The sequence below is a fragment of the Varroa destructor genome, unplaced genomic scaffold (assembly GCF_002443255.2).
Source record: "Varroa destructor unplaced genomic scaffold, Vdes_3.0 BEIS01000003.1, whole genome shotgun sequence".
NCBI classification, from domain to species: Eukaryota; Metazoa; Arthropoda; class Arachnida; order Mesostigmata; family Varroidae; genus Varroa; species Varroa destructor.
The window spans coordinates 41,407,474-41,428,637 of NW_019211456.1; the positions used below are offsets into that span (position 1 = coordinate 41,407,474).

Here is a 21,164-nt window from a genome sequence, read left to right on the forward strand (position 1 = left end):
TGCGCTGGCATATTGTAGACCAGGAAAAGAATCGAGCATACACCGGAAAGGGAACGTAATTGTCAAAAAAAGGGCCGCACAAACTCAGGGTGCGCGTACTCGTGAGGCTGGTGACAGAAATTAAAAGCATTACCGGAAGGTCAAAAGGATAATTACTATGAAATTGGGCTCTCTTTCAGCATTCATTACCACAAGCGACAAGCCAGCCCCAAGTACTTTTTCATTTTTCTTGATCAGTCGAGTAAGAACTCTGTGTATGCGGGTCTATAAATGATGATATTGTCAGAGGGATTTAATCATGCTATCCATTGCTCATATCGGTAAACAACACAGCCCCAAAAAAGTATAGGATGTCTGAATGCAACCCTATTGGGAAGAAAACTACATTTCTCGCATTGGTAAATTGGCAAGAAAATCGTGAGCTATTCATCGCCGAATATTACATATATATATATATATATCAATCTTTATCGTGTTTTCCTTCATTTAATAGTCAGATACGCACACCCGGATTCGATTTTAAGTCACGAGGACTTGACGTACAGCTTTTTATAGGTGCCGTATAACTAAAATAAAAAAGTGTTGATAACTTTGTTGTAGTATTTTATCGTTACTTTCAGTTTAATTTGTTATCTTCAGCCATTTAATGATAAACATGTAATCATAGTTGATTTCATACGGTTTCAGCCATAGGCTTGCATGAATTGTCTGAGAAATCGCGCACCAATCAATAACTCGGAGACGGAATGCTGCCGATCTGATACGTGAGCCCAAAGCTTTTGCCATTTCTGTAACCGCCATTTACACAAGAAAATTATCTATATTTGATCACTTTTTCGTTCACAGATAAAAACATTGATTCTAGCATAGAGAGTAGCCTTGCGCACGTATATTATACTTTAATTTCCCGAAGCGTTGCCTCATAGAATTTCGAAATTTTGCTATCGACCGCATCCGCTAACCGCAACCAAACGTCTCCTCGCGTTTGTATGAACCCTGCACTCTATCAATGTCTATGATGTCGTTTATACGTTAAGTAAATACATCTGTGTATAGTTTTTGTGGGCACGTTCAGCTCAATCGTTTTACCGAACCGTGAGATGTTTGCCGTTGAGTCGTCTGTGTTTAGCAGAACTTGCCTAAGGTGCTCTTCGGCCGCCCTGGACGCCTTATCCCCTAAAAGCTATTTATCCACGCCAAGCAACCGCTGCGTTCTATTGGCCGGCTATCAAGTGATCACAAAAATCGGCCTTGCTGGTCCTCAGCTTAAGAGAACGATTTTCCCTTTGTTCTTCTCGTCCGATTGTTGCTAGCAGCTTTTACAGAGTACAAGCTGCCAACGTATTACAATGCCATATATTCTAGTGTGCGTCGATACGGTGTGTGTGTATCCAACTCATGTCTGATCGTCTGGCAACCTGTGGGTAGCGAATATCCCTGAACAGTAAGTAGCACCAGCCCCTGTTGATAGTTGAGGGTCTTCGCTTAGCGGTTCGCCCGCTGAATGAACTCACCTTATATCATAGTGCTAGTAACTGCTAGAGATAATGGTGATCAAGTAGTTGCAGTTTCTGGCGCTGGTGATTGACAACGGTTGCTACCCGCTTAAGCCGTGCTTAAAGCGTAATGAAGGCAGCAAGAACGACACTAGCGAATTACTACTTGTACCTGCAACAAATACTACCGCCACTGTTTCTTGGGATTACACTGTACAACGTAAAGGCAGAAGAAAAAGACTGCTCTCGCGAGTTACCTGTTTTGGTCTTTCTTATCGTTGGGTCTAAGAGATTGAGTACAGCAGCCTATAGAAATCCCTCTCTGTGGGCGATGGGTGTATGTAGATGTGTATATGTATGACAAAAAATCGCAAACTTCACAGACTAAGCCAGATACTATTTGGCTACTGGCTAACCAAGTCATTCGTCATCGTAAGGTCACTCTCAGTAGGCTTCTTTACTCGACCGTTTCCTGCTTCATACTGTCCCGGCGATGTCCGACAGGAACGACTAATAAGAGTTTTTCGTTGTGTTTGAGTTTTACTTCGTGGTTATACCACGGATGGGTTAATTTGTGCCTGCTTTCACCTTAGAGCTCGTACAACGAAAGAAACGAAATGGTACACAGTATAACGCGCTTTGTTATAAAGTATCAGATACTCTAGATATGCTGTCAAGTATCATGCTATCAAGATTAACAGTTTCTTATAATGTACTTCCTACATGAAAGCTATAGAAATTCTGTAACAAGCTTAGATGTTGGTTAAATCTTGAAGTAATTTGTCCATCATGCGGTAGCTTACCTGAAATGAGGAAGAATCACAAGAATGACAGATCGACCCCTTTGTTCATAACGTACATCAAGCAAGGCTGCGCACTAATAGTTTCATTAACAATACTTTAATCAATATTTAAATAAGTAAGATATGAGATGGTTACAAATAATTCATTGTTCATAGAGCTTCACCTTGTATGTCTGTGTATCTGTGCTGATCGTTCGAGATACAAAAGTGGACTGCTTTGCACTCACAGTGCTTCGGGTGCTTCCCAATAAACGAACCTGTTTCAATTTGTCGCACATGCTTGCCAGTCGAAGTATCCATACGCTGAGTGCTGCTGAGGCCGTGTGCTCTACTGCTGACCATGTTGATGATAGTCTTACGAGTAGGCGAATGTCGATGTATAAGCAGGATGCCATAACAGAGGAACATGATAACGGCTGAACTGAAGAAATAGTTATATTCCAATAACTATTATGGGCACCCTTGCACGTACACGATAGAGCAGAGCACAGCATCAAGCCGCACTAAGGCGCATCTTGCACATATTTAGCCAGCAGCACCAACCGGCAGAAGCTAAAAGCGACACGATATGATCTCGACCAATAGGTAAGACATATAGGACAACAGTGACAGAGCTAAAGAGAAGGACAAACATCACGGCAGAGTGGACGCCACGTTGATCGTACATCGATCGTCAGCGTAACACACCGTTAGGAATCCTGTTGTCCACTCTGCCTTAACCTCAAATCGTCTCGATTCGAGCACTAGAAGGACATTAACCAGGCAACCAAACGGCCGACAAGACAACATGCTGGACCAGCAGCAGCAGCAAGCGGCCGGATGGCCGGTTCCGGCCCCCGCGTTTGCCCTCATGTCGAGTGTACAGTGATGATAGGTGGTCTCACGTCAATTTTGCAAATCAAAAGCAGTTGACGGCAATGGCGGCCACAATCACGGAGGCGCTCGCCAATGGTAGTGGCGGCGTCGATTTACGGAAATAACATGTGTCTATCTACCTCTGAGGTTGAAAAAGTCTTGAATGTGAGTCGTGATCAGAGCCACGGATTGTAGAACTGAAAGGGCTGAAGAGAATCCTTTGTTTGTTGAAGGTCTTATCAGATGGTGGACAGTGGCCTCACGCAATTGTTGTGAAGTAAATTAACCCGTGCCGGAAACGCAAATGATGTGCATATTGAGGGACTGAAATGGTTATAGCTTTTCGCAGTGAAATCTACCGGCTGGATTTGCAAAGAGGCTTAAAGAACGATGCTTTTTATCTAACTATGTTTAATGTACGTTGCTATCTGTTCCCTCACAATCTAGAAAGTGTCTACCTATCAAATATGTATTAGCTTATCTGAAAAATATGGAAGTACAAAGCTACGGTTAGAACAAGAATGTAGCTGATTGTTCCTATCAATCGACGGATCAATTGGGTTATGGCAATGCCGATTGACAGTGATCATTTACTATCAAAGTACATGATGTTCATTTACCAATGTCCTCCATCTGTTTCCAAATAGGATAATGCATTTGAAGTTTCTTCTCAAATCTGCCAGTGATGAAGTTAGATTCGCTCATTCCATTCGAAAGTGAGCTAAATTCATGCAGACCTGTGTGGGCCTATAAGGGTAGAAGCTTTGTTACACTGTGTCCTGTTTTTGCAGTGGATTTCATATCAGATCTACGTTATAATTTCCTAGATGCAACGTTTCGGTTACAAATTTAGGCCTTCTCTACGGTTGCTGCACAGGGCACTTGTTCCTTACTGAATGGCGATGATATCACGCGGTGACCCAGTATGATGCCACCTCAGCGCAGTAAAGTTCACGCTATACAGAGACATTAGCATAGCATGCCATTGACAGCAACTGCCAACGACAACAACGGCGACAGGAGCTCACAGCTGCCTGCAGCAGGGTTTGGCAGGTGATGCTCAAAATGAGGGATTGCCGATCGATATGTTTTAGCTGTTTAACAACAGAAGGGGAAAAGCAGAAGTTGAGCTGCATCAGCAATGGCTTCAGTAACAACAACGAAGGTGCTCTTTAAGCATTTAGACGGCACAGATTACCATTTCGATGAATAGCATCTCCTTCTTGGTAGTCGTCAGACTGGTGGTTGTGGTCGTGGTCGTGGTCGTGGCCCTCAGCGCAGTAAACCAGTGTGCCATGATAATCTGTGCCGCCCGCCCACTGGGGAAAAACGACGACAGCAAGGTCAATAATGACAGTAACAATAACAACAACGGTACAAGCAAAAGGTTATCGCTACGGTCACAAGGGGTCGCCAATGCGGCGGCGTACCGTGTTGAGTGGGCTTGTGACGGCGCAATGAGACATCGTGTACAGACACTAGCGGCATCGCCATCAACTCATACCACTGAACGTACTATAGAATACGGTAGATGATGGCGCAGCCAAAATCAGCAACGTGTTTTCATTACTCTTTCCTGTTCTTGCGTCGATCTCTTAGCGATATGCCACACAATTGTGCTCTCGTTCACGTTGTCACACGTTAACGCAATGATCATAATAACAGCAGCGACATCTACTATAGTGGCCATATAACTACTATCTTAGCCTGCGGTTTAGGCGTAGCTAAATTGCTTCTTCCCAACTTTTGCGCAATTGTTTGCTACAGCCGTGAACGTACTGCGCGTTACACGTGCATATCAATGGACCGATATACAATAGGAGATCTATGTCTATATAGTGTATATTTATCTTTCTCAAAGTACTTTAGGAATTATTATCAATATCGGTGTCGTGGCCTTTTGTAAGCATCTACAACACAATGTGACACAACGACTTCTGCCATCAGCACCAGTTCGTTAATGGCAAATAGATATGCCTAGTGAATCGGTAAAAACAGGCCAAGAGCCGGTAGAACTCACGGGGGGCTGCCATTGTCCATGTTTTTTTAGCAGATTGGGGATAGCCTTTGGGCAACAGCGGATCTTGTCACGACAGCGAAGCAGAATAATTTAAAAAGCTCCAAAGGCATGAACGGGCCTAAACGTTTGTTCTTCCAATCGCAAACGAGAGACTACTGTTTTTCCAGTACTATAATACGATAGTGCTACGACGATTAGAGACTTCGATTGAGCAATGGTAATTGTATGACAGCGACACATAGCAAAAGAGCCAGTAATAGTGGTATACGTTTTAGACGAAGAACCCATGAAAGGCTCAAGACCAGACAGATATTATGTAAATTTCACGACACCATAACAGTTATTACTTACGGGATAAACGACAATAATAACAACAACAACAACAACAACAACAAACAATAAACGCATCAGCGAGCAAGCTTTTTTTTTTTTGAATCCAAAGTAAAATATTCGTTGAGAAGGCCGAAGTCCTTACAATCGACTATTTCGGTGTGTGCTTGAAAAATAGAAAAACAACAAGGAAACTACTAAAAAGTGCTTCATTGCAGTTGTTTTAATGATAGAATCGATGCGATCAAATTAAAAACAGCATCGAGGATCAGGAGACGAGGATTGAAATTTCAGGTGGCTCCTATTTTATCCGCGGCAATTTCGCGTAACTGCTTGTCTGCTCTATACGGGACTTTTACGGCCAGTTTCAGAATGGAAATATACCGCCTCGCTTGATGTTAGAGTACTGCTGCATTGTAGCCATCGATTGTCAAATCTGCCGGTATGCAAACAGTAAAAACAGAGGTTAGATATAGAGGAGATCAATCTTGTCCACTGGATTATACGGGCTGCTTTCACAGAAACCGTATCAGAACGCAAACAAATAGAACAGGCCATTGGTAATATCATCGAGGGAATGAATGGCAAGCAATATAACTAGTCGTCGTAGGATTGTTATTGTAATGAACGTCTACAGGAAAGAATAAATTTGGCCTACGTTTTTCATGTGAATGTAGTATGTGCAAATAAAAAAAACAAAACATCTAGTATACGGGCTCGTACTCTACACTCTACTAATAATATTAATAATAAAGCCATACTAATCAAATACTAATAATCTATCGGTATTGTTAGTATATACGTTTGTTCTTGTACCGCGGAAGCAGGAGGTGAAGAAGACAAGTCAAATGGATAAATAGATTTCCAGCGGTGCTGTGGTCGCTGCTGGGCTGGGTATAGTTTAAGGCAGGGCGCGGGAGACGATGGCGCAAAACAGGCACCGGCCAGTGCAGGCCAAGCACTCCACACACAGGCTGTATTGTTGAGGCACAAGCAGGTCTCAAGTGCTACCGTAGCGGCTGGAAAACAGGTCAGGAATGAATTTTGGATCGAATGTTTGCCGTGCTGCTTGTACGGAATACGAAACCGTTGCGACGTTGACTGGACCAATACCTCGTCAATTGTACGAAAACAACAACACGATGATTACTTGAAAATTGCGTACGACGCCCACTGACTGCCGCAGTGAAGGTGCGCGATACGATGGCATTGCTGTCGTCGTCGTCGTCGTCGCTGGCTTTGCGTTATGTCCGCGACATATGTCAATGCTTTTACGGGCGAATGCTAACAAAAAATGCGACGTAATTGTGAAATTATTTGTGACGACGACAATCACTTTGGTAGATATATACACACCTACATAGGCAATGATTTAGTGTTTCATTGTCGTCACCACGGTGATGATGTGCCATTGCGATACTACGGTGGAGCGCTGGAATGCACAATAGACCATGCAACAGCATCTAATAACACTAATCAGCTGCGTACTTAGCTAACTCAAGACGGTGCACTTCGTATACTTACGTGACTGTAACTACTTTCAGAGTATTTTTTTTTGTTTTTGTCGAAAATAAACTCTCTCTTAACCTCGACAATAAGACTAATACTGAATGTCCTGCAATTATATTATTATACAGCTAATGTTAAAGGGCGTATTGGATTTCTAATTGTTTCAATCAAAACCATAAAAAGTAGTGCTCCAACGAGTCATGTCTCTTTACCATGACTTATAGGTTGTATTCTGCCATATTCCGTGCTGAAATCGTCTTGCCGTACCCACAGAGAGAGCTACAAGCGATATGAGCCTAGAAGCCTTCAAAAAACAATACTTATTACAAAGGGAACGTCGGACATGCTGACAAATCCTGTTGCTGCTATTGAAATGCACGGTCATGGCGATATAAACGAAACTCTGCAAAAAGTGAGATAAAACATCCTCTGCAGGAGATTTTAATAATGCGTGCAAAACCTACGAATTAGTAAGCTCATTCACACCTATTTCAGTGAGTCAAACTGGTAATTGCCCTGGCACAATATTCAATCGACTAATCACTTTACTTCGCCTTTGTACCTCCCTTTGAAATGAACTTCTTTCCCTTCCCCCTTTCGTTTCACGTCTGCCCAACCGATCAGCTGCCTCGCAGCAGCAGTAGAAGATTGGGGTCAAATCTATGGAGAATAACGTAGTACACCGGCCTCTGCAGTACTGTATGCGCAACTACTTGGCTATCTGGGACACGACAAGCAAGCAGGCCTAACCCAATCTTTGTCAGCTGAAGCACAAAAAAGAAACCAGGCAAGAAATTCACCCCGCTTTGCCTTGACTTCAAATAGGGGAAGCGAAACGGGCACTCCCGAGAACTCCTTTCTCCGTGGCTAACTCTATGTAGCCGTTCTCATTCCTGTCGTCGTCTTTGATCCGTCGGGCCTTGGCCACTACCAGCATTGCGACTGCTGCCACCATTTTCAGTGAACCGCCTTGCCGCGCGTCCTGCTCGAACGTAGTCACTAACTCGCGTCCATCACGCCGATCAGCTCGAACGTCGCCTGCCTCCTCGTGGGCCACTCAGTCCATCTTTGCGCTCTACGACTGCCGTCCGTTTAGGCTAACGAACGGTTACAGTTCCGTCCACCGCTTGTGCTTCCGGCTAGACAACCCTTCGCCTTAGGCCTGGGCTTTTTCTCCGTCCACTCTTTTGATTTGAGGCAGCCTTGAGGCAGGCAGGCAGGCAAGGAAGAAGTAAAGCGTCAACAATAGCACCGGCGGGGTTTTGCTGCTACTGCGTGAAAGGAAGCCTCGTGGCAGCAAAAAGCAAAGTACAAGTCACTACTACTTCTACTACCTCCAACCTAGCAAGATCGATGCCGCCTCGAAGTAGGCGGAACGAGAGAGAAAGGGCGACGGCAAGCGCGCTAGTACAAACCGCGGGTAGATTGGGACGGACAAGACTTAGAAAGAAGACGTGAAAAAAGAACTTTGTCAGTGTATACGCATGGCTTGTATGTATATTAAGTCTTTGGTTCGGATCGTTCCATTGCCTCGACAACAACAACAACAACAATAATGATAAGAGTCGTTGTGTGAAGGAAATGGAACGCGCTGCAGCAGAACAACAGAATTGCCTTTTTTGCCACTACAGCGTTCACTTTTCATGCTACCCCGCTGCAAAAGCGCCTTTTTGCTGTCGTTTCAGCACGATGGCTACAGCAGTGAAATCTGCAGCGAGTCTATGCTCAGCATTGGTCAGAGCAGCAGAATACGCCGCTGAGTTGAGTCGGTTTTACTGATAGGTACGATTGGGCTGGGCTGGGTGGTACGCTCGTGATGGCGGTGATTGTCATACTTTTTCTCTGGCTATCGCCGGCCTAGCTGAATGAAAAAAGACGCCCGCGTTAGTCCTGTCGGGAGGTCGGTCGGCCTCCAACAAGAGATGATTGAGTGTTGTCCTGATCGATGTCCTTTGTGAAGTAAAGAAAAGGGAACAGAGACTTTGAGGGAGAGCCGAGAGGCGAGAGGACAGTCAAGTCGAAAGCTGAGTTGAGTCTGACAACCGCCCCTTCTCCACTGTCGTTTTCATCGTCGTCGTTAAGGTTATGGATCGTCATCCCTTAGAGCATTATCCTAGAATTCGACCTCCACCGTCATCCTTTACCCTACACCGACATATCTCCCCTTCGTTGCAGTACTTTTCTCGGTTCTATCAATCTATATTCCTGGTTTTTCTCTACTATCGCATCTTTCGTAATATTGAACCCAGTAAATATACACCTAGGATCTTTCTCTATGGCATATCTTCTATCTGTTTGCTTGACGCGTCGCTCCAAATATTCCGTCTTAATAAATCTACCTACCCTAAAGCTGATTCTTTGTACGGCTATTAAGCCAAATATTATCTTATTCATATGATCGCTCTGCTGATCTGTTTTGATAACACGAGCATCTGCTCTCATTCCGCTTGAATTCGGCCGGCCGCTTACTACTAATATGTAAGAGGTGCCAAACGCTTATTGTTTACAGTGGTAGGTGTTATTATTAATCGGAAACTAATAGCCTGTTTGGATATGTAGACGCAACCTCTGTATGTCATATTGGTGACCTGCGTCTTTTTTTTCTTGCAATTGAACACATTTCCTATCTTCATACAGGAAGGTACTGGATGTTGGATATATACGGTGGCCCCTCATTTACACAACAATCAGAATTCGCGACGGTCACTATGGCGCTTCTGCAGATGATACGCTTGGTATTACTGTCCTGTCAAATTTGTTATCAATATATTGTGTCTTCCCACATCTAGTCCGATCTGGCGATCACTGATATCACTTATTACCATCTCATATGATTATCCATGGATGCAATGGTGAGTCTGACTCCGAGCTCGTTCTTTTGATATCAGTCTCGTCTTGCCGTTATTGCGCGATACGATCTTAGCAGCTTAGCTCCACGATGACCGGCAAGGCAGTTTCCTCTGCCAGCTTGCCTTAGCTTTGTTCCTTGTCTAGCTGATATGGTCCGCCTGCCCCGTCATTGGCCTTTCCCGAATACCAAAGTCCACTCTAATGTCGCTTGCCATCTCCTCTTGGTATTACCCCACCCGTCACCTCCTTAGACGCCGTCGCCCCTGTCCCTTTTCCCTGCCAACTTAGCTGGTATGGCTCCTATAGTCTGTCAAGATCAGTCCACATGTCACTTTGCGCGAACACCATCACATCAACGATCTCAGCCAGAAGCACCCTGATCTTCACTTGCCTCTATCGCCTTCCCGACCGCAGCCGCATTTTGACCGGTCGGGAAGACGTGCAATCTGAGATCGACAGCCGAGCCTGCCAACAGCTAACTCGTCCGCCGATGCGAGCCACCAAGCGAACGGTTGTTCGATGAGCTCCTCGCTCGCAAGAAGTCATTTGATCTCTTCTTTTCTGCTGCACTCTGTTCAGATAGTTCTTCAACTCGTTCTAGGTGGCATGGATCACTCATCTTCAGAAACCATCCGCTTTATAGATACAAGCCGGCGTCTGTGCCGTCGGCACACACACATATATATATATATATATATATATATATATATATATATATATATAATAGAAGAAAAAACGAGACCTTCGTTTGCCAGCTGCCCAAAGGACACAATCGAGAAAAATTTCTTTTCAGTCGCAGTAATGTGGCACTTATGTGTCCATTTCGAACAGCTAATCGTTAGCATATTGTTCTGTCAATGTAAAATCGCCAGTACATTGAGGGGGTTCATGTTATGTTGTGTGGGGAAATCCCGATCATTAAACGGAGGCAAGGTCCATCTTGGCTGGGCCTCACGACGAGTAGCGCCAGCAGCAGCAAAGGTAAACGCTTTCAGCTTAGCAGAATCGAATTCCAGAATACATCTAGAGACCTCACAGATATTGCCTGTAGCTAAGCGAACTACCGCACTCGTTACGAGCGTTGCACGAGGCCAGTCTACCCCACTGTTCTCACCTCTATCCACCCGCTGTGCTCCCTAGATATCGAAGCTAAGTCATTTCCCTTCTTTGTCTGCCTAGCGCTTGACTATTCTATATGGAATGCAGCATAGATATAGGTATTAGGGAACACTATTCTTGCAGCGGTCCGCTGCAGTCGTATAGAGTATAAGGGTCGACTGGCTGATGGCAGCTCGAGCACAGGTTGCTTGATACAGAAGTATTCGTTATTCTCTAAGGCAGCAATGGCGGCGGCGGTACGATGTGGCCAGCTTTTTCAAGATGGCTAGGACGAAAGCGACACAACGGAGAAGAAGCTTCGTTCGCGCCGCCGGCGTTGCCTAGGGCGGGTGAAAATGTCAGCTTCCCAACTCGACACTCGCAGGCCCAGTGATTACTGCTTGTGCTTTCAGTGTTCTCCTCTTTACTGTTTCCCAATTCTCCCTCTCTCATTTTCTCTCGCTCGCTCTCGCCTCTTAAAAGCTCTTTGTAGTAGCGTTAGCACTCAGGGAGAAGGAACAAGTATACTCACAACAAAGTGGAATGAATAAAAGAATTTTATTGTTGTCTTTTGTCTCAGCTAGCTATTGCTGCCTTTAAGAGGACCTACGTAGTGGCGGCAGCAGCAGCAGCAGTAGCTTGTGGGACAGTCCGTCGGCTAGCTAGCGAAACAACCGGTTTTGTAATTATTTTCCGCCAAAGAATAGCAGAAGGAGCAGGAGCGGAAGTATCATCATGCCAGCACCCCCACTGTCGTTGGTGCTGCCGCCTGGTTGCTCTAGGCCCCCAGTTCGTGTACCAAATGCCTCTTTTGTTACCTGGCATGAGAACCGAACAAGACCGAATATACATAGAATAAAAAAATCATTTTTTTCGATTCTCCTGATGCCAGTGATGGAAGGATACGCCTATCAAAGTTCCCATCCGCCTTTCGCTCGGCTCTAATAGTAGCGACGCTCCGAAAACGGTCTCTTTTAGCGTTCAGTTCTTGATCTTTTTCTCCGATAAATAATAAAGGAATATGATGTCACTGCATGAATAGTAAAAATATAACAGGCACAAGGTATACACATGTAGCTTCTGTATAGAATATTTCGTTGTATTCCCGCATGTAGATACAAGAGGGATAATAAACAATTTTTACCTACGTAGTTTATATATAGACACGACAGAATTAAGCAACGCATGCTGTGGGCAACAGTAATAGAAACCAAAAGATAATTTTTTGGCATACCTGAGCCAATATTATCTGCATTTTGTACAGATTTGTATATGTCATCTTTCCTCTACATATTTTTGCGAAGTAGAGGAACACAACATATCTTGGAACATGAGTTGCGTACATGAAGACAAAAAAAACAAGTATACAGACATACGTGCACATACGGAAAATTCAAGTAAATGCGGTTCATTATTGCGTAGTTCCTAGTGCTGATTGCACCTAGTTGCAAAAACAGGGGGGGGAGGGGGAGGGGGAGGGGGTGTCGTACCCATGCACGCTTCCATTATAATATATGCATCATTTCTAAGCATTTTTCGCTCTATATAATTTCCACTAGGTACTGTATTGTACTGGCCATACCACTTTTAGAATGTACTGTAATTCTACTAATGTCATCTTCATAAGGAAAATTGCGGCGACTACGGCTGACGGTTTATCGCTTAAGGAATATATTAAGGGTTTGAGAACGGCAACAGGGATTTGCGTGCCACAAGAATGGTTACACGCTCGCCTACCAGTGTGACAGTGTCTCCGTGTGCTACTAGCGCCGCGATGTGTATCGTTCCTGTGTAAGGCTGTCAGGATGTATCGCTGTGTGACGGTAACATATGTAAAAGTTTAAAGCAGCCCGCCACTGTGAAGCGACATCGGCGGATCTCTTCCGTGCATAACCTTCTCTCTTAGTTGATCTCTCAAGCGTTCGCCTGCTCTCTCCCGTTTCAACTCGCCTGAAAGCCACATTTGGTACTACTTTAGCCGGTTGCTGAAGACGGATCGACCGTTTAGCGGAGCCAACCGCTAAGGCAAATATGTAACCGGCGCAATGCTTAGATGCGGTACGTATTTACAATGTGACACATCACCACTGAAATCAACAATGGGAAAGACAACATGTGTCTGATTGTTGTACGCGGTGATGATGGTACCGTTGCTGCTTCAAAAAGGCTTTCCTGGCAAAGAGGAACAGCAAAAGGACAGAAAGAGCAAAGTTTTGTACCTTTTTTTAAAAACCTGCATGGGTCTACTTTTTTTGACCACCGACACAATCTATTCGATTTTGATCCCGCAGATTCGCGAACAGCGAGGGATCATTCTAACTACACCTTCGACGAAATTCAATAACAGAACTGCTGGTAAATTGCAGGGAAAGTGAAGTCCAAGAGTAGCGGCTACAGAGAGCATGGAAACCCATCTCGGTTTTGCTTTATAGCTAGTATGGCTATTTGAATCCTTTCTGCCGCCTTTGTGGAATCCATGCTTTCGTCAGACTCTCAATTTCGGCCCAGAACCTGGCTGTCTGCCTGGGTAACTTGTAGAATACGAGATTCGTCTAACCGATCTGACTGACTCGAAATAGCTAGCCTTGCATCGGCCACTTTACCTTGTTGAACTAATTCCTGAATTCGAGAAGCTTCTACCAGATCTGAAACTGTTATAATGCCATCGCTCCGCCTAAGACTACGACATCTGCAGCCGTAGTTTTCCCATCTTCATTAACTTTATTTAAGCCGCCCTGTTTGTTCTCTCTGTGTTCTGATCATTGTAGCTCAAACAACGAATAATAAACATTTACCTTTCGACGTCTTAACTCATAGACTATTTTACATATAAATTCGTTTCGTTAAAGGACGTTTGTCTTTCTCTTCTGCTTTTTTTTCCAAGAAGGAACTACAACACAATCGAAGGAAAGCAGATAGCACTGTTTTTAATGACGGATTCGGAATAAGTTATCCGTCGGGAGTGGCTCAGTGAGCTCAGAAACAGTAGTTAGTAAATGGCTGCTTCAAAGCGTTGCTACTGGTTTTAACCCGTCAGGTGCATGGAGTCACAGGGAGCAAAGCGACACGCTGTAACGTATCCATGCTGCTTAAGGATAACAAAGAGTGGTGACAGTTATGATCAGTAATTCGCGGATCTCAGTGTTATATTCCTTCGTTGAAGTGAGTTTCCTTCTAGCGATATAATTGCGGTACTTACGTTTTTATGAGCCAATTGGCGCCGTCTCTGGTCACCTAGTTAAGGGAAATCAGCGTCATTATCTGTGGAGCCACACTTTTTATGTACGGGGGCAAAATCTACACAAACTATTTCACCGGATCTGCTGAAATTAAATTTGCTTTACATGAACTTTATTTGGTTTACAAAAATGTTTGCGTTCTGCCGAATTGCGTTATCAACCCGGAGTAGCAAGCAAGACGACAAGCAACCGCGTAAGACATCGGGTCGCCTTTCGTGTTTGGCCAACACTAACAGGTAGAACTTTGTAGCTTCAGCCCGTAACAACTGCTAGTAGAATCAAACAAGCCTCACACAGCCACTGTGCCTAACCCCTTAAAGAAATCGACATAACGTTTTAAGAACTCCCCTCGATTGCTCTATCGTCGTTCCTAAAGGTCGACAAAAAGAGACCAGCTGTCTTCGTTCGCTGGATCTGAGAGGCTATCCTGAGAATTCGTCGCCCCTAGTTGTGAAGCAAGCAACACTCCGGATCCTGAAAAAGGACATTGTACCGGTAGGTATTACGAAGAGTGTTACAGGCTCATCACATGCTCAGCAGGCCTCCGCAGATGGTGTGACTATTACGTTACCCATTATCCTCCGGGCCGGGCTATGGATTGTATGTAAATCGTTGTACGCCTCTACACTGATTACAGCAAAATGAATCACCCTGAATGTAAGCCATATCAACTGTACATATCCTGATACTCGTAGGATGCCAGAGTACGTTCACAAATAATAATCCAAATTTTGTATTATCTACTTGCTACTTAAAACAAAACAGTTTCCTTATTCATTAGAGCCACAGCAACAGCAGGCAGTATCCATACGGATAAGTGAGAATCTTTTTACGAACTATAAGGTTGCCCTTAATCACTGCGATATGCCTGAATCGGATTACTCTGAATTCTTTAAGAGGCTTTCTCTAATACCGCTTTTTTCCCGACCGAAGAGTTCAGAGCCATTATTTCATTAATAAGCCCCTATTCTTGACACGGTATGAGCATACTATCTATCTCATTAAAGGAAAGGCCTGAACAGCCCATTCTGCGCTGCACGTGTATTCATGACGGCTGGGTCACACACGGTCGAAGCTACGTTAATTCGATATTAAGTGTCTAATACGCTTAAATTCTATCTTTCGATAGGGTGCATCGGACCTTGACTCAGTGGCTTAAAGATTTAATATCCAATTCCACAAATCCGTAGCAACCAGTTTTTATGTGACATTATGGATATAGACCCTCTTAATGCATAACGCTGCTAACCCCGATTCCATCAGCTTAGGCTATACTTGAATCGATAGGGTGTTGTAAGAAGACGTAGAAAAGATTGAATGCTGGTTTTTGTCAATACGCCCACGTATGTCTCTTCAGAAATTTTGCTAACTATCATCTTGTGCTAATTTGAACCCTCTGTTACAACGGATCCTCGTTCTTCTTATGGCGTTGCATCGATGGATGAACACCGGTTAGAATGTATTGGAAGCATTTAATATTAGGATCCCTTGTTGATATTTGTGGACTGGGGGGATGCGTTTCACGTATAATCCACCCTCGATAATTTGTATGAACAGATCGACACGGTATAATTTCGAAAAAAAGCTTGTATCTGATCGTCATACACTTTCTTCTACGAACGCTTGTTCCTTTTGACGCTTATTAATTCTACAAGATTTTGATGTGCTTCTGCCTTTATATCGCATGCGTATAACAACATAATAGATGTTATTATCTACTATTGTAAGCTGGTATCATTGTAATTTCAAGGGAACTTTTAGCTTACTGGCAGCGGCTCAGCTAGTCCATTAAGAATGAACTGACGTACTGTTACACCTACAGAGCGCATGGACGCCATTAACGTACGCATCGTATGTTCTGCAAATGTTAACAGAATCGTCGAAGACGGCCATCAACATGAATAAAGAGAGATCTGTTCCATTTCAGATGCTACAAAGCAGGCGCCATCTGTTTGGGTCTGTTATAAGCATAACCCAGCAAGTTGACCCAGAGTCGTAAATAATGTCGGGGCAGTCTAGCTAGATCTGTCAAGTACCTAGGTAAGTTAGGGCCTCAATAAGTGCGTACTTTAGAAATCGGGGTAATCTATGTTCCCTCGAGCCTCATCTTGTGACCGTCGCTGAAGGGTAAAGATGGTCCTGGTCTATCGATCATCCCAGTGCACTGAATAGATCCTCGTATAGGCTATGGACCAGGTAAATGATGGCGTTTCTTTTTGCTGGCGCGTGTCAAATATTGCAAAATATGAAATGAGGTACCACGGTGTGCGCGCATTGTATTTCGCTATGCCACACCTATTGTCGACCCGGTACCGCCAAAGGGTTCGGTGCAGTTGCTTTATCACGATATTACCACCTGGAAACCAGGTCTAAAACACGGCAGGGAATTAGTTTGGTAAACACAATTCGGCCAGAAGGCTACACATTTTTGCGGCTTTCTACTGGTATCGTATGTTCCTTTGTGTAATTGATGAAAAAGTTCTGTGCAAAGGTTATTTCGCTTATAACTGATATGTGTGTGGAAATTTGCAAGACTGAGCAGCATGTAGAGCATTTAGTAAATATGAAATAACGGCAAGCTAAGGGATTTCAGTTTCTCTCTTTTAGATCCGGCTTGGAAATTTGTTATTTTCGGTACTCGCATTAACGAACTATCATGAGTAAGTTGAATTCCTTTTTTGCCCGTTTTTATTTTCTCTTGATTTAACTGGTCTTGCCCATTATGAACTTATTATTCTCCGCGGGCCAGTATTTGACAGTGGCACTTGCTGGGCGTACGCAGACTACGTTTTCAATGAAGGTCACAGCCCAAAATCTATCTAATTGTTTCTATTTTAAGTCCTTGGGCAGGGAGGGGACAGCTGGCTGGGCCTTGGCAGTCACCTCCAGCCTTCTCCATTACCAACAGTCCCTTCCTTTGGTTATGCAATAACAGTCAGCGAATGTACTCGATTGTATGGGCACAGTTGTAGTTGTGGTGGCGCGGGCGGCGATGCCCGCGGCATTAGCAGTGACGGTGATTATGGTGACTGAATTCAGCTCCTCTTATCCCAGCGCGTATAAATATTACCGCTCGTAACTCTGCTGTTTGTACAAGATACGTGTGCCTGTGTGTGTGCGTGAGCGTGTAGATGTCGATGTCGGATGCGTCTGCCGATAAGCGCTAGTGTATCGAGATTTGTGTAGAGTCTTCAGCGTAGAGCTGTTCCTCGATGTTTGCAAAGCGGCTCAACTTAAGAACACTTCAAGAGCTATGACTCGTAGTGGCTCGGGCTGCTTCGAACGTTGTCGACAGCGACGACGATTACGACAGTGCTGCAAGCGAGAGCTTGAACAAAGATGAGTACGGGACACCAGCGACATTTCAAGCAGTAGCAGTTTTATGTCACTCTTGGTCGCCAGCTCTGCAGGCGTCTGTGGCTAATTTCTAATCAAATTTGTTTGTGTTACTACGGCGTTATCCACGTGCAATCGTGGACCACTGCCGCCGCCATGCAAAAGCGATAGCACAACGAGCAGCAAAGACGCTAGAACAACGGAAGAGGAAACAGGAAGGCTTTGCCCAAAGCTCAAATTTACACAGACGACGCTACGCCATATACAAGGCAGACATACACGCGCAGCAAACGCTATAGAATAAGATATACACAGGCGTACACCCTTATATATATATATATATGGCCAGTTTCGCTGTGTTCGTCTTCAGCGTCTTTGTTGCCGCGCTCGCATGTATACGGGGCTCGTATACATGGCAAAGGCAGATTTGCTTTGCTAGAGAAAGCAACGGCTGCATTGGCGTTATGGTAGTTCTCTGCTGGTTAACGGAGACAGCGGCGCACGAGCACACTCACATCGAAACGACGAGAGATTACAAAGCAATCTCCTTCCCGGTGGTCCTGTTGACGTTCTGCCGATGCCGGCCAAGTCTGCGTACGGCCTGTTGCCGCCACCGCCGCTGCTCCTGCTAAGACAGCTTCGGCGGTTTTCTTCAAGTCGTTACGATTCGTTCTTACTCATTACATGCAGCTTCGGCGATGCTACTGCCACCGCCACCGCTGCTATGACCAACCCCTACCTCTTCATCCTCCCTAGCCCCCCGTTTAATACGTCTCCGAACTTATAGTAATCGTAATGTATGAAGCCCTCTGCGTTGGTCGACCGTGCGTTTGGTCGCTTAGTCGCCCGGCTGTTCGCCTGCCTCGACGATCACTTGAGTTCGCCTCGCTGTCGTGTAATCCTACAAACATAAAGATGTCGTGCCAACGTTTGTTCGGCTCTGTGCTATTATTTTATTGAAATGCGTTTGTGTAACGCGCAGACGCAGAAAACGACAGAGACAGGCAGGCAGGCAACAGGAAACACAGGCACATTTGCGTTCATGCACTCCGACATATAAATCCGTAATGCGTGTAGAACACACAGACCTGCGGAACGGAGACCGCGCTAGTGTCGCTGCCCTCATATTAAGCCACGTTAAGAGGAAAGCCACATGTTAGGAAAAGAACCAAACCAACAAAAGGCTAAAAACATTAACAGCGGACAGCACGTAACAAACAGAAGTGGAGCAAACGTTGAATTTCAAAATGTAAAAAGTGAAAGCCATACAAACCGAGGAAAATAATAGTTTGCTATGTGGGTAGTATGTTCAACATAGATTATTCATATCCGAGCTTTAGGACAACAACGTTCCGACTGAAAATAGCCGATGGGAGGAGTGAGGGATCTTCAGTGTTAATTTGAAGTTTCGATTGAATTTGCCCATTTATGATCGCATTTGGAGTAACGTTTTTCACGTCGAATCAATAAGACACAGCATGGTCACCAAATCTAAGTTAGGACAATACTTGTTGGCTGAAACATCTTTAAAGGCTGAACATCTCAAAATTGTATTACACAACATATTCGGCCTCGATCAGATTTTTTCTTTTTTCTTCAAAGTGACTGGAATCTATCACCGTCGATACGTTGGCAACAGGCCATTTCGGCCGGTTCCTATCTACTTAACACTACATCTGTGAGAAAGCGCAAATCTCACAGGCTACAGTGGAATAAAGATTAGTTTAGCACTTTCATGAGTTTTGATGACGAGCTTTTAGTAATTCTTTAACATTTCAAGTACTGAATAAATGTCTAATATTGGATTTTTGCTGAACCAGTGTGGGAGCTGTGTGTGGTTCAATAGTACAATTTAACTTCGTACAACGTATAACTTTGCCTGGACCAGAACTTTTATTTTATTTCTGGACGATGGAAAGGACAACGTTAGCGATAGAGCTGGTATTTATTGAAGCTAGTAGAAACCACATTCTTATTGAAACTGCACCGAAGCCTAAAAGTGTTAAAAAGTTTAGGTACTAATCACTTAATTCTTATAGTAAAAAGCTACTTTCTAATATCAAAACTTTACGTCGCGTAACGTAGGGCTTTGAAGAACGACCGACTTACAATCAAGCGTGTTCCTCTCCATTCAAACTAACGACAGATATATCAAGATCTATCGTTTCTATATTTGTGAGAGCTGGCCTGTCCCCATTAGAAGGGTCCGCAGAAACGTTTTCTGTGCTTACATGTTCCGTCAGGATCTATAGATGTATAGTAGGTTTCTGATGCTACATAGGATATTAGATACGTGACTAACTTCGTTTGTGTTCATTAATGGTTAAAAATAAGACGGAAGTAGCAGCTACAACGATAGCAGCCCAAATATCGGCACCAAAAGACGAGCCGATGGCAACATCCATCATTTTCAATAAATTGAACTACGCAACTGCGTGTAAGTTGCAGATCGGGAAAGGAGTGACCGCAGTGTAGCCTATTATATATTCAAATGCTTTTCAAGACGGCTTTCGTAATGGACACTTGAGCAAAAGAAGTTTCTCCCGGACCACCAGCCGCAACAAAACGCTCCGCAGATAAACAGGCTTTGAACGCCGACGCATGCAGAAGCGACAGCGGAAATTGGAGCGATACAACACGAGGTAAAGTAGAATTAATATCTGAAGAAAATAAGCGCGACGCTGGCGGGTCCAACTAACCGTTGCTATACATACTGCCGTTAGCGCTAGTCGCCGATAAGACAAAATCTAACAAAACCATGGACAACTCCCTCGAGTCACAGAACTCTAGGTGACGAATAAACTGAACTGGGTCATAGCTTACGACCTCCCGTGAAGATCATCGTAGGCGGCGGTGTGGCACAATGTCAAGCAGGACAGAACAACTCGGCCTGTTTTTTATACGCCGTCGCGGCTCAAGGAAGCAACAAGGGGCAGACAGAGAGAAAGAGCAGTTCGAAATAACGACGTCATTTACACAATGATGAATTGCCGGTCCTCCCTGTAGTTTCCTCCGCTCGCTGCCTCAAAGTCGTTGTTTGGGCGGATGCCCTCAGCATCGACGTTGTTTCTTCTGTGCATTAATTCGGAAATTACCACTTTCCAACATTTGTCGCGGCCGCAATAACTTTTATAGCGGCAATGACGGCAACAGTAACAGTAAAATCAACGTCGACCACAATGTTGAAAACAGTGGGAGACGCCAAGCTTGCTACTAATAAGTACATATGTATATATATATATATATGTAAAAGCAGCGAATCGCGATGGTGATGTCGCCCCTTTTCTTGTGTCATACAGTGTGGACCGCGAAAGATGTGGGTCAGCCCATGCTGTCAACGACGATACCTGTCACTCGAACAAAGGATAATAATAATAATAGAATCGTGAGTATAAATTTTGTTTGAGAACATTTAGCTGACCATCAATTATGTTTTCGAATGGAAAGGAAAAACCGTTTAGCTTTTTTTTTATTTTTAAACCGAGGTATGTTATTTGGGTGTACTGGTTTTGACATTTGACAGCAATATATCATAGCGTCAATTTTACTTTAGCCTCAAAATGTTATTATTTTTTTTTTGCTTTTAGCCCGAGAACGTTCCTTTTTTGCCGAAAATTTTAGAATAGTA

At 44.2% G+C, this 21,164-nt stretch overlaps 1 protein-coding gene across 3 annotated transcripts in view; it reads left to right on the top strand.

Moving 5' to 3' along the window:
* LOC111246777 (uncharacterized) overlaps positions 1–21,164 on the top strand; it is a 123,093-nt gene that overhangs the window by 61,114 nt on the left and 40,815 nt on the right. For 2 of the 3 annotated variants that reach the window (XM_086982342.1, XM_086982343.1), the window contains exon 1: positions 20,553–20,921. The exons of the other annotated variant lie outside the window; for it this stretch is intronic. In XM_086982342.1, coding sequence (XP_086838468.1) covers positions 20,802–20,921 — 120 coding nt within the window. In that variant the 5' untranslated portion in view covers positions 20,553–20,801. Of the gene's footprint in view, positions 1–20,552; positions 20,922–21,164 lie in introns of those variants that run through there. 3 annotated transcript variants of the gene reach the window in all.